This window comes from Pteropus vampyrus, unplaced genomic scaffold, assembly GCF_000151845.1.
Source record: "Pteropus vampyrus isolate Shadow unplaced genomic scaffold, Pvam_2.0 Scaffold291, whole genome shotgun sequence".
Classification (NCBI taxonomy): domain Eukaryota; kingdom Metazoa; phylum Chordata; class Mammalia; order Chiroptera; family Pteropodidae; genus Pteropus; species Pteropus vampyrus.
The window spans coordinates 265,366-277,634 of NW_011889072.1; the positions used below are offsets into that span (position 1 = coordinate 265,366).

At 66.5% G+C, this 12,269-nt stretch overlaps 1 protein-coding gene across 1 annotated transcript in view; it reads right to left on the minus strand.

Moving 5' to 3' along the window:
• The window catches only part of KIF1A (kinesin family member 1A), a 58,814-nt gene that overhangs the window by 21,855 nt on the left and 24,690 nt on the right, over positions 1–12,269 (minus strand). The window contains 10 exon segments of the mRNA XM_023521080.1: positions 671–761; positions 867–1,038; positions 1,206–1,344; positions 2,344–2,429; positions 3,318–3,436; positions 8,052–8,291; positions 9,010–9,147; positions 10,615–10,793; positions 11,115–11,263; positions 12,123–12,216. Of these exon segments, the coding sequence (XP_023376848.1) occupies positions 671–761; positions 867–1,038; positions 1,206–1,344; positions 2,344–2,429; positions 3,318–3,436; positions 8,052–8,291; positions 9,010–9,147; positions 10,615–10,793; positions 11,115–11,263; positions 12,123–12,216 (1,407 nt within the window).

Genomic DNA, 12,269 nt, shown 5'->3' on the forward strand with positions numbered 1-12,269 from the left:
CCACCGGGCCCGACCCCTGCCCACCACGGGGAGAGCGCTCCTGCTTGTCCCCCGTCACACACCCAGTGGACAGATCACCAGGTGTCTCTCCCCAGGACAGACAGGGCCAAGGCCACAGGGCTCAGCTGCCTTTTCAAAACACGGTTCTCAAGAAGGTAACGAGGGCCTCCTTGTCACCTGCGGTGTGGTCTGACCCTTCTCAGGCCCTTGCCCACTCCCTGTTATAGATTGAACTGTCCCCCCCGCCCTGCCCAGTGCCTGTGTTTAGAGATAGTATTTACAGAGATAACCGGTTAGAACGAGGGCTTTGGGGTGGCCCTAACGCAATACGACAGGTGTCCTCATGAAACGGGAGGTCGGGGCACAGACAGGCACAGAGGAAAGACCACATGGGACGCAGGGAGAGGACACCGTCTGCAAGGCAGGAGTGCTCCGGCTCCCACGGCCCCACCCCTGCTTAAACGCACCGCAGCCCTGGCACCAGCATAGGCCCGGACGCCTGCCTGGTGCCGGGGGCCCTGTGTCCTCACGCCCCGGCAGCGCCCGGCACGCGGCTGGCGCCCAGAATGGGGAGGGGAAATGAGGAAGAGAATGAACGAAGCTGCTTTGGCGCCAGAGGCCTGAGCGGGCTGCCGGGGAGGGGGGTCAAGGGGGGGCTCTGAGGACGTACGTTCTGGACGTGGTAGAAGCCGAGCGGGGGGCCCCGCCCCGTATTCTTCAGGGGCTCTGTGGAGAAAGCCTCGTCGTGGCGATGGATGAAGCTGCAGAGCGGGAGGAGACTGTTGGCCGGGGCCTTGGGGTGCATGGCCCTGGCACAGCCCATGTCTCACTGAGCCCGCCCCACGGCCCGCCAGCCCCAGACTCACTTAAACTGGCAGAAGATGTCGGCGTACTCGGCAGAGATGCTGGAGGCCTGCAGCACGGTCACGCGGAAGGTGAAGGTGCTGCCCAGGCGCAGGCAGTCCAGGGCAGCGTCCAGGGGCCCGTCCAGGGCGGCTTTCTCGGGGCTGCCCAGGGGCAGGCCTTCCGGAGGCACTGCTGCTGGGAGCCAAGGGCACAGGCACATGGTGAGACCCTGGGCCCTAGAGCCGGGGTCAGGCCCAGGCCGCGGTGGGGAAGGGGCCGACCCGCCTGTGCAGGCTGAGATGGCGGGGCCTCAGGCCCCCACGGGCCGGGTCCCAGGGCCCCACGCCCCAGCAGCCCACCTGAGCAGGTATTGTTGTTGACCTCGTCAGCGGAGGGCCCTGCATCCACGCCCTGGCCCTGCCCTTCCACGATCCGCAGCTCTTCCTGGGAGGCCCCGGAGCGGGTCAGCCCCACCACGGGGCAGGACTCGGACTGGAACTGGGTGGGGCGGGGGCCAGAGTCAGGGGGGCCAGGGCTCTTCACTGACCTGCGTCCACACCCACCTGGCCTCAGTGTCCCGGGCCCTCACGGCCTGTGTGGACTCCATGATGGGAAAGGCCTCCAGCTCTGCACCCTCCCTCAGTCCCCACCCCCTGGGCAGAACACCTCTAGCCTCGGCTTGGCGGCTGGGGTCTGCGCCCTACCCCACCCCGCCAGTGCCCCTCGGCTCGAGCCCTCTGCCCTCGATGCTTCCGTGCACCCCAGCACTGGTGAGCCCCCTGAGAGAGGGACTATGGGGGCAGACACAGCACCCTGGGCTTGAGGACTCAGGCACTGAGGTTCAGGGCCGGGTGGGGCCAGGGTGGGGAAGAGCCTGAGGGAGAGAGGCAGAGCCAGCCACCAGTGGAGAACTAAGCGCCTGGCTGGTAAGGGCCCTGGGCGGGACCCTGCTGCTCCCCTACGCCCCCATGGACAGCCACAGGGCCCTGGGGAGAAGGCACTGTCCCTTCACGTGAGGGCAGAGGGCGCAGCACCTCGTCTTTGGTACCAAAGCAGGGCCACCCCAGCACCTGCTGCCAGGACCTAGGGGGGCCTCTCCAGGGGCCTTCCTAGTTCTCAACAGGATGTCGGGGTGGGGAGCAAGGACAGTGGTGGAAACGCAGTGTCCCACGGGGACCTTGAAGGGGAGCCACACAGCGGGGGCATCTCGCTATGGAGCCACCTGAGGTTCTGGGAGCCCATGGGCCCCTCTGCTCTGTGCCCCTGTCTGCGGCTGAGGGCCAGGTGGGGAAAGCAGGCACGAGACCAGAGGAGGCTGCGAGGGAGACGGACCGACCCAGGCGGTCGGGGCCAGTCAGAAAGCCAGGGACAGGGCAGCCGTAAGGCTCGGGCCAGGGACACGAGGGGAGGACCCGGGGCGCAGGAGCGGGGGCACCCCGGCTTGGACCACAGGTACGTCAGTTGGCGCTGGGTGGCTGGGCCCACTCCGCACAGTACCTTTTCGAAATGTTGGTCGTCAAAGGAGATTTTGGCAGTTCCCGACTGGCGGACACCGGAGCCATAATCAGGGGCCTCCTCGTCGGCTGAAATAAGGACCGAGCAGATGGTCAGGGCCCTGCCTGTCCCCAGGTGGCAGGGCACAGGGAGGGCGTGGAACCAGGCCGTGCTCCGACCCCCGGGAGGGTCTCCGGCGCTGCCAACCACCGCGGGTCCCGGGGACTCAGCGGCACGGTGACATGACGAGGAGCTGCTGCCTGGGAATTCTGGGCGATGGGGTCCTCGGGGTGGGGGCTGCCCCGGCTCCCAGGGAGACTGAGGCCCCCGGGGGGCTGTGTTGGAGTGCCAGGCCGGGCCGGGCCGGGCAGGGGGGCTGGTGGCCATTACAGTGCGAGCTTCGCCCGGCCGCCCGAGCACACTCACATCGGAGTTCTAGAATGATCTTTCACACTCCTATTGGTGGGAAGTTCAAGCTGGGTCAGAGCAGGGAGCCAGCCAGGCCCCGAGACGCCATGGCTGGTCTGTCCTGGTTCCCCGGCCAAGGGTAGGGAGCAGTGATGGGCGTCTGCTCTGCAGTGAGGGGCTTGAATCTCCAAGCCCACAGTGGACGGGGGGGTCAGAGCAGGTGGAGCAGGGAAGCAGCCTGTCCTGGGGCTGAGAGATGGCAGCAAGGGACGCACTAGGAGACACACTAGGGTGCTCCGCCCCCAACTGGACCGTCTGTGTCCTCCGGGGCCTGATGGAGCGAGATCTCGGAGCCAGAGTGGGGCTCAGGCAGCCCTGGGCACAGCCTGGTCAACATGGGAGAGTCCGGGAGGCCCGGGCTAAGGGCGAGCCAGCAGGGTCCTCCTGGAGTCCCCGCCGGGGGCCAGGGCAGGGGCTGAGAAGCAGCACAGGCCGGGGACTGGGCAGGGCTGGCTGCGTGAGGCCCGTGTGACGCCGGCAGAGGCCTCCCCTCCAGGGCCCCCACACACCTGAGATGGCCTGGACGGCCACGCGGAGGAAGCCCTTCACCTCGCCCTTCTCGCTGACGATGGCCACGCGGTGCACCAGGGGCACAGGGTACAGCAGGTTGCTCAGGTACACGAAGGCCCTGCGGGGAGAGGCTGAGTCGGCGCCAGCCTGGCGTGTTGGGAGTGGGGCCAGTGACAGCACAGCCGAGCTCATGACAGGACACTGCGAAGCAGAGCTGAGCACAGGGCACCGGGCAGCAGGCGGGGGGGCGGGGGGTGGGCGGGGGCTGCACCAGGTGGGGGAAGGGGCCAGGTCCACAGCGAGGGGCTGGGGGGCAGGAGCGCTGGCGGGGGGCAGAGTGCAGGCCACACCTGCTGGCCAGCCACAGAGCGGCTGAGGAGGGGCTTCAGCCTGCTTCAAGGAGGGGGACCTGGGGACTGGCCACGCAGACTGTGACACTGGCGCTGACACCCTGTGTCTGCCACCTCCCGCCCGCTTCCTGGCAGCCCCTGAGGCTTGTGGGTCTGGATGGTGGAATAAGGCTCACGACGCCTAGCTCCTCTACGTCAGCCGAGACGGGGCACCCCGCCAGCCCAGTGCCCAAGGAGGGCCACCTGAACGGACGCCCCAGACCCCATGGCACCGCCTGGCGTGCCCATCGGCTACCCGTAGAGCACCCGGCAGTGCCCAGCCAGTGCCAGGACAGAGGCCGCGTCACCCAGAGGCTGGCACGTTCCCTGAGCTCGCCAACGTGTGGGCAGCCCGGGGGACAGACAGGACCCGGAACGCCCTGTGCTACCCAAGTGGCTCGGCAGGTTGATATGGAGCAAAACTCCCACTGTTCAGGGGCGCCCTCCTGGGGCAGAGCACCTCTGGGGGCTCCCTCCTAGGACTGGGGCTCCCTCCCAGGACGGGGGCACCCTGCTGGGGGCCACCCAGGAGCAGGAAGGGTCCAACAAAGAAACCTGCTCTGCACACTCCAGCGGGACCCTGCCTCCTGCCCTGCCCTCCTGTCTCGCAGAGTTGACAGACAGCTCCTGCTCCAGCCCTGAGCTCCCGGGGGACCTGGGGGGTGGGGGGGCCACAGGGGAGGAGCAGGGTTTAGACACAGAAGGGAGCTGTGAGGGGAGGAGGTGCCAAACATGGGGTAAGGGGGGCCCAGGGCCTCAGCCGGGAAGATGGGGAGCAAACAGACGAGAGCAGCAGCGGGGTGCAGGGGTGGGGAGACCGCATAAAAGGTGGTGCTGGCACCCAGGTGCATGGCCGAGGGTGGGGCAGGGTGCAGTGGGAAGGAGCTGGGAGGAGAGACTGTCAACCGTCACCCTGGCCCTCGCTCAGCTTGCTGGAGGTCAGACACTGGGTGCTGGCCTCGCCCCACACCGTTAGATTCAGGAGACACTGCTCTGGACCCTCCCGTGACCACATGCACAGAAAGCGCCGTGCCTGGTGGCCCTGATCCCAGGCCCTGGCCCCTCCCTGGGGGCACCTGATCTTGCCTCCCCCGCCCCCTGCTGGCCCTCCTCAGCAGGTCAGAAACCCGAGTACCATCCTGGCTTGTTTTTCAAATCCATCGATTCTACCTCAAAAGTCTCTCTAAGTCCTCTGGGTGGGTCCATTACCACCAGCCACTCTCTTGCTCCCCCTTTCCCCCCCCCAGCAGCCTGACAGACTTGGGGTGCCGACCAGGCCCCACCCTCAGTGCGGCATGAGCTCCGTGCCTCACCCCTAGCCCCGCCACCTGGGACGTCCTGTCTGCCCACTGGGGCGAGGTGTGGAGGCCAGCCCTGGCCCTGGTCACAGGAAAGCCCGGAGAGCGACAGCCACGGTCACACGGGGCGCCCGGCCTGCGAGGACCGGGCTGCTGGGCTGCTCCAGAACCTGCTTCGCAATGGGGACAGCGGGGGCCTCCCCCGAAGAGGTCAGGGCTGCCCGCGCCTCCCGGCCAGGATCAGCACCACCTTGGAGCCCCGCCGGCCAGCGCTGCCTTGCTGGGAGGCTCAGGGGCGACCCACAGGGGCCCCAAAGCTCCAGATCATCCCCTCGGCAGCTCCGGTACAGGCCTGCACCCCCGAGTTCGCCAGGGGCCAGCCCTGAGACGTCTGCAGTCCCTACCCCTGGGGCGGGAGGTGCCCCCACATCACCCTGGTTCTCAGATGCCCACTTTTTTCACATCTCAGCACTGAGATGAGGACTCTGCTGACCAGTGGCACATCTCAGGCCAGCTAGCCACATCTTTTTTAGGGTTGCCCAAAATATGAGTAGGGCCCTCAGAACTGGCTGCCGCTCTGATGCCAGAGGCAGAGGAGGCAAAGGAAGACTGGCCTAACCCTGGTCTGCTTGGTAGTGGGCACGTCCAGCTGGAAGGGACCGCTGGGGCCCAGTGGCCATGGTTCCCGGTGGCAGCACCAGCCTTGAGGGACTGTAAGCTGGGGCTGGAAGACCCCACACTCCATGCAGAGCCCACCCCGACCAACAGAACTGGACATGAGGGGACAGGGCTCATGGTACAGAAACAACCTGACATCAGCATTGGCCAGAGTAGCCCAGCCCTGTCCAGGGGAGCCCTGCCTGGACACGACCCACTGGACACGGCCCGCCCGCCCACACACAGAGTGACTACCGAAGACTCAGGCTGAGCAGCCCAGCACGCAGACACGCAGAGAGCACCAGCTGGAAGCTGAGGGCCCTCGCCCGCCCAGGTGGCATAGAGTGGACACAGAGCAGGTCAGTGTTTCCCACCCAAAGCCCTGGACACTTCCCCGGGACCCTCCATCTCAGGCAGTCAGCCCTCCTCTCTGCAGCTCCCCTGCCTCCCCCCAGCTCCTGACAGTGGTGGTCCAGGCAGGGAGATTATCGGGAGAAAGGCCTGCCTCTGCCTGGGCAGCCCGCCCCACCTCCCAATTCACCCAGCTCCCTGGGCCACCAGAGGGAGAGGCCCCTGGACCTGGGCGAGGCGCCCTGGGTCAGGACGGGGAGGCCGCGCTGGGGGCCCGGCCCACAGAGGCGAGCACACCTTGAAGCAGGCTGAAACCCGCCAGAGAGAGGCGGCGGCAGAGCCAGGGCCGAGTGGGAGGGGAGGGGGCAGCGCTGACCACGAGACTGGTGAGGTGCAGAGACGCATGCTGGGCCAGGAAAGCCTTTCCGAAGGGAGACAGAGTGGGCGCCCCAATTCTGCTTAAGCCTTGGAGAGAGCGCCAGCAGCTAACCAGCAGGCTCGAGGGAAACCGGAGACAGGTCCCCACGAGGCCCGGCCGCACGGCTGCCGCGCGGGAGAAGCCAGTTCTTGCCAGACGGAAAAGGGCAGGACGGCTCTGGGGGTGGCCCGCGGGCCGGCCTCCTGGTGGAGGCTTCGCTGCGGTTTGGCGGTTTTGTCACATTTCAGATTCACAGAAGGGAAGAGTCGGAAGGACCCAGCTCTTTCTGGCTGAGACTGCACGAACCCACGCCCCGTGTCTCCCGGTGGCCTCGGTGCCCTGCGCCCTGACTCCCGGCCTACCTGTCACTGGAGCGAGCCCCGGGCCCAGCGGCCAGCGGGGGCTTTCGGAGGGGCCTGCACGGAGCTGGCTCCCGAGGTTACACCTGGCTCTCGGGCGCAGCAGGGGGGCCCAGACCCAGGGTGTCTGGGAGGGAGGGGGCCCCACGGTTCTGTCCCGCAGGCCAGCCTGTCACCTTCCTGGAACACTAATCAGAAGAAATCCTGTTTGCCCACGGCAAACTGCTTCCTTCCGAGGGGACCATGGGGCTTTCACCCAGAGTGAGCCCCGCCACCTGGGGCCACCTCAGCCTGCAGCGCCCAGCACTGGCATTCCCAAACCTCCCACCAGCCTAGCCCAAGGAAGCAATCTCAAACTCCAAAAAAGGTTGTTGCTAAACCAGCTTATACCTTTTCATATTGTAAACTAATAAGCTAGCCGTTTCCTTCCACCACAGGAGGTTTCTAGAACTTTCTTTCACGGGCCATGCTTCCATTCCACGGAAACAGTGACCGTGAACGGAAGCTGCACTTGCCCGAGCGGCCTGCAGGGCGGGGCCCTGCTCCCAGGGTCTGGGCTTCCCGGGCCTCTGCTCCACCTCCTGCCCTTGGCATCTCTTATCCATCCAGGAGACAGTAACCAGCTCCCCTCTGCAAGGACATGGGGCCACGTGTCTGTCCCTTGCCCCAATGGCCTAGGAGGTCGGAAGGACAAACAGTCCTCATCCTCAGACAGACAGGCTCAGAGAGCCACGGTTCCCCCGGCCTAGGCCAGCCCTCCTTCCCTGCTCTGTGGGACCATTCCCAAGAGACGGGGTGGCACAGGGAGTGACCCAGAGGCTTCCTCTGGTCAGGAAAACAGCAGAGGGCGGGGAAGCTGCCCGAGCTGGTGGCAGGTCTGACCCCCAGGGCCACGGGGCTTTAGGGGCAGCCTGCCCCCTCCTTTCCAAATGTCCTCTGTGGGGGCCCTGCACAAAGACTCATCTTGGGGTTCCAGTGGCCACTCCCCGGCTCCCGGGGCCTCTCTGCAGCACAGCCCCTGTGCACGAAACTGGGCAGCACACTCCGGGGCACACTGTCCCTTCCTCTGACTCTCTCCTGCTGGGCCGGGCGCCCACCCCCAGGTGGCCAGGGCTCCCTCACAAGCCCTCCTTGGGAGGCCAGCCCCTCCGCCTGCCCCGGCCCAGGGGTCACGCCCGGCGGCGGTCGAATTGTGCCCGCAGCAGTGCCCCGGTGCGAAAGAGCTGGTTCCTTCCAGCATGCCGTCCTTGACCTCACCAACCTTCCTACTAAACTGAACAGGGGGGGCCGGTCGTAAAACGGGTCCCGGCCGTCGCACAGCGCGTGCTCCGGAAAGACGTCGTCCTCCAGGTCCTCCTCCTCCCCCACGCTCTGCTCCTCGGCAGGCTCGGTGGCGTCGGAGTCGGGGCTCGAGGAGGTGGGGGAGGGGGTGAGAGCAGCCATGCGCGCGCTCATGCATGTGTTCAGAAGAGGGTAGCTGTCGCAGCCGGAGACGGCTGAGCTGAGGTTAGTGCGACAAGACAGAGAGAGGTTAACGCCGGCTTCCCGCAGGGCGGGCGGGGCGGGGGCACCGAACACACAGACCACCAGGAGCGCTGCCCTCCAAGGCCAGAGAACCGAGCCCCCTCCCCTCCGCCCCCCGTCCCAGGTTTAGAAGAAGTATGTGTGGTCAGCGAAGGCTCCAGAAGGTTCTGGAGGCACCAGCGGTGTGATCCTGGCCCCGAGTGGCTGAGATCTGTGAGGACCCTGTGAGCTCGGCCATGTGGAGGCCTCAGACCACGTCCCGTCCCGCTGGGTAAGGGGCTGGGTGCAGACCCCAGACCAGGAGACCAGCGAAAGCAGGCAATGAACTCTGAGGCTCTGGGTGACATGGCCCTGTGTCCCCAACTCACGTGAGGTGACACAGAAAGTCTGACTAAGCCTCGCACAGTCACACACATGGACACGTGCGACCTGGTGGCTTTACTGCACAGTGGGTGCGGTGGCAATGACGGGAGCCCCCTGTTGTCCCTTAAATAACGGGGCCTCTGGTGTGGGGGGGCAGGAGCCAGGGAACCTCGGAGCAGGAAGGACAAGGGCAGAGGTCGAGATAGGAACGGGCACCTTGCTGGCCGCTCATCATGTGGGGGCCAGGGCCCACTGGGGGTTCTGCCTGGGAGGAGGCCCCCTCCTGCCCCACTGCCCTCGCTCTCTGCCCAGGGAGGGAGGCAGGCGCCCACCTGCCCACCAACCGGAACCAAGGGAACCGGTCGTAGAAGGGGTCTCCGCCGGTCACCACGTTGTCACAGTCCTCGATGACGCTGGAGGGCACCTCAGCCGCCCGGTCGTACATCTCCCGCATCAGGTCCAGACGCTGCCTGCGGGTGCAAGATGAGTGTGCGCCCGTGGCACAGCTGCCCCGGCCCGCGGCTCGGCCCGCTCCCGGCCGCCGCATCCTGCTCGGGGCCGTCTGCGCCTTAAGCTGGTTTGCTGGCAGACCCTCGTGGTCCTCGATGTCGGTCTGCCGAGAGCAGGGACTGCCAGTCAAACCTGCACGGCCATCGCTGACTGCGGCCAGCTCCGGCCACGGGACGACAATGTGATTTAAGGAGGAAGGGCTTGGAACGGGCGGCAGGGTGGGAACCCCGTGGGGGGCGGGGGAGGGGAGAGAAGCTCCCAGAGCCACAAGCGGGGCTCGGGGTGGGAACTGGCATCGCAGAGGCCGGGAGGCTCGGGAATGAAGGGCGAAGGTGTGGAAATGACATTTTAGAAAGTAGCCCAGAAAAACCAACAAGTTGAGGGAAAAAGGAAGCGCGAGCGAGTGTCCGCTCAGGGCTCAGCCGCCCCGTGAACGGCACGGAGGCTGCTGCTCGGCCTGGCAGAGGCCAGACCGGGGCCGGGGAGGGCAGGTCTGCAGGAACGCGGACGGGTGCTGGCTGCCCGGCGAGTGTGGGGGAGGAGCCAGAGGAGGCGTGTGTGTCCGAGGCGTGAGTGGGGCTGCAGGTGTGAGCGTGCAGGTGTGCGCCTGTATCAGCTGCATTTCCACTCTCCGGGGTTTACAACGTTGGGACATCTTTGGAGGCCTTGCTGGCTAGGGACAGACGCCCCTCCCAGGGCCAATTCCTAGAGACAGAAGCCTCTCGCGGGTGTGTGACTCACACACCAGCACCCAGCTGCCCCCTTGGCTGGCTCACACACCCAGCCGGTGCCCTCTGCCCTCCACGACCCCAGGGGCTGGGTGCCGGGCAGCCCTGTGCCCCAAAGCCTTTCCTAGTTGTCCATCCCGCCCTGCCCGGCCCGGGAAAACCTCCGCAGAGGCCGCGGCCTCCCCTCGTCTCCTCTGTGTCCCGGCCCTGTGTGCAGGCCTTCCTGTCTTCCGGAGGACCACGAGTGACACTAAACTTCTCTTCAATGACAGTGACATGTCGCGTCTCGCTCAGTCACCTTTATAAATTGAAGGCCGGGCACATGTCAGAGTGAGGGTGTGAGGACCACGGAGGTGGGCCCACAAGAAAGACACCTCTCAGAGACAGCGCGACTCCCCCTGGCCTCCCAGCCGCCCCGGGTCAGGCCCGCCCCCTGCCTCGCGGCTCCTCTGCGGCCCCAGCCCACCCCCAAGGCCCTGCGTGCCCACCAGCCCCCACCTTCCTGCAGCCCCCGTCAGCCTCATCCGCCCACTAGCCGCCCCCACCGTGCTGGTGGCACGAGGATACGGGTTCTGTAAGAGGCCAGATCCCATCCGCTTTCCTCTTATGTTTTTGAGAGATTCAAACAGGAGACACAGCCGCATGGACACTGCATGCTGTGAAGCCAGCGCCGCCGCCCACCTCGGCCGCCCGCCGCACCTGAGCTTCTCCAGCGTCCAGTAGTGGGTGGCCCCGTTCTTCTGGTCCTGGACCTCCACGGCCACGATGGTGCGGGGGAAGGGGCGCGTCTCTCGGTCTTTGGCGGCCTCTGGAGGCAGCAGGTCCGGGGGCAGTGGGGAGTAGAGTGTGTCCGTGAGGAGGACAAACTGGAACTGGACCTGTGACAGGCAGGAGACGACCACCGTCAGCCCCTCGGTGGGAGCCGGGTCCTCAAGAGCGCTTCCTTCCCACCTCCTGCGATGGCTGCAGCGGCTGGAGCTACGCCTGCCCAGCGGCCCGCCCGCCGAGGCAGCGGGCGCGTGTCCACCTCGGTCAGGCCCCGGGCCCCCTCTCCATCGCCCGCCCATGGCCAGGGCCACCTCCCCCACCCCCCAGGAGGCAGAGGGGCCCAGCGCCACGTCTAGCTGTGCGCAGGACCGGTGAACCCTGTCTGAGGCAGGCGGGCGTTGGGTGGGCAGCGGGCGGCGGGCAGAGCCCACCTTCTTCTTCAGCTCTACGCTGATGGCGTTGGCCTCTTTGAGGAAGATGGCGTTGCCCCAGAGCAGGTCCCGCAGAGACGTGAACTGGTACCACTTCCACTTCCGGAAGGCCCACAGCGCCAGCTCACACTCCCGCTCCGTCCACTGGACTGTTGGGAGAGGCCACGCGGTCACACGCCAGCACCCCCACACTCTGGGCCCGGGCTGGGGGCTCTGTGTTTGCACTATCTCCTGCACACTCGGAAAGGGAGCCGGCAGGAAGACCTGACACAGGAAGCCGCGGGACGTGGACGCCTCTGTGTGCCACGGGGGCCGCTGCGTGAGCGCCCTGAGAGTCAGGCTGAAGCTCAGTGAGGGCTGACAGGGGACAGCAGCAAAATGACAGCCACTCCGCTGTGCGGAGGCAGAGTGGGGCCCTCCACACCGTCCCCAGGAAGGGCTCGGCCCCTCCCCGCTCGCCCTTCCTCCCACAGCCCCCCTCCTATGGAGTTTGAAGGATTCTCGTTGGACTGATGAGTCCAAACAAGGGGAGACCAAGGTCATGTCGGCACAAAGGTGCTGACCAGAGGCCAAGCTGGATGTGAACTCCGTGGCCAGCCCACAACGGCACGGGGTCGGCCACTTAAGCCAACATTAGGAAAGAAAGTCTCAAGGTGGGGAGCAGAGTGACCTCGTCCTGGGGAAGCACCAGCCCCGCACTAGCAAGACAGGGGTGAGTGGACACGGGACGCCTGCCTGCGGGCCCTGCTCACGCCCTGCTCCCCACGGTCCAGGCTGCTCTCACCCGTGTGCACACGCGTGTGCCTGTGGGGCGCTCCTGCTGCTGCACAGCCCCCCCGAATCCCGCCTCCTGGGGATAAGGATTCCTCTCCCCAAGGATAGGCCGGGGACCCCATGGCAAAAGTGCTGACCATCTGAGCTCCAGGGAGCAGCCTGGGAGCTGTGTCCTCTCAGGGACCCCTGCCAGCCCGAGGCCCAGGCCCGGCCCCCGCTCCGCGGGGTGCTCACCTTCGTCCTCGGGCTCCTCTTCCTCCTCGTTCGCCTCTGGGCAGTACCTGGAGCCCATCTGTTTCTGCAGGGCCTCCAGCTTGCTCTCGTAGTCCTGGCATGGGGGGCAGAGCTGTGGCTTCAGCGGGGGGCCAGGCCCCTCCACGG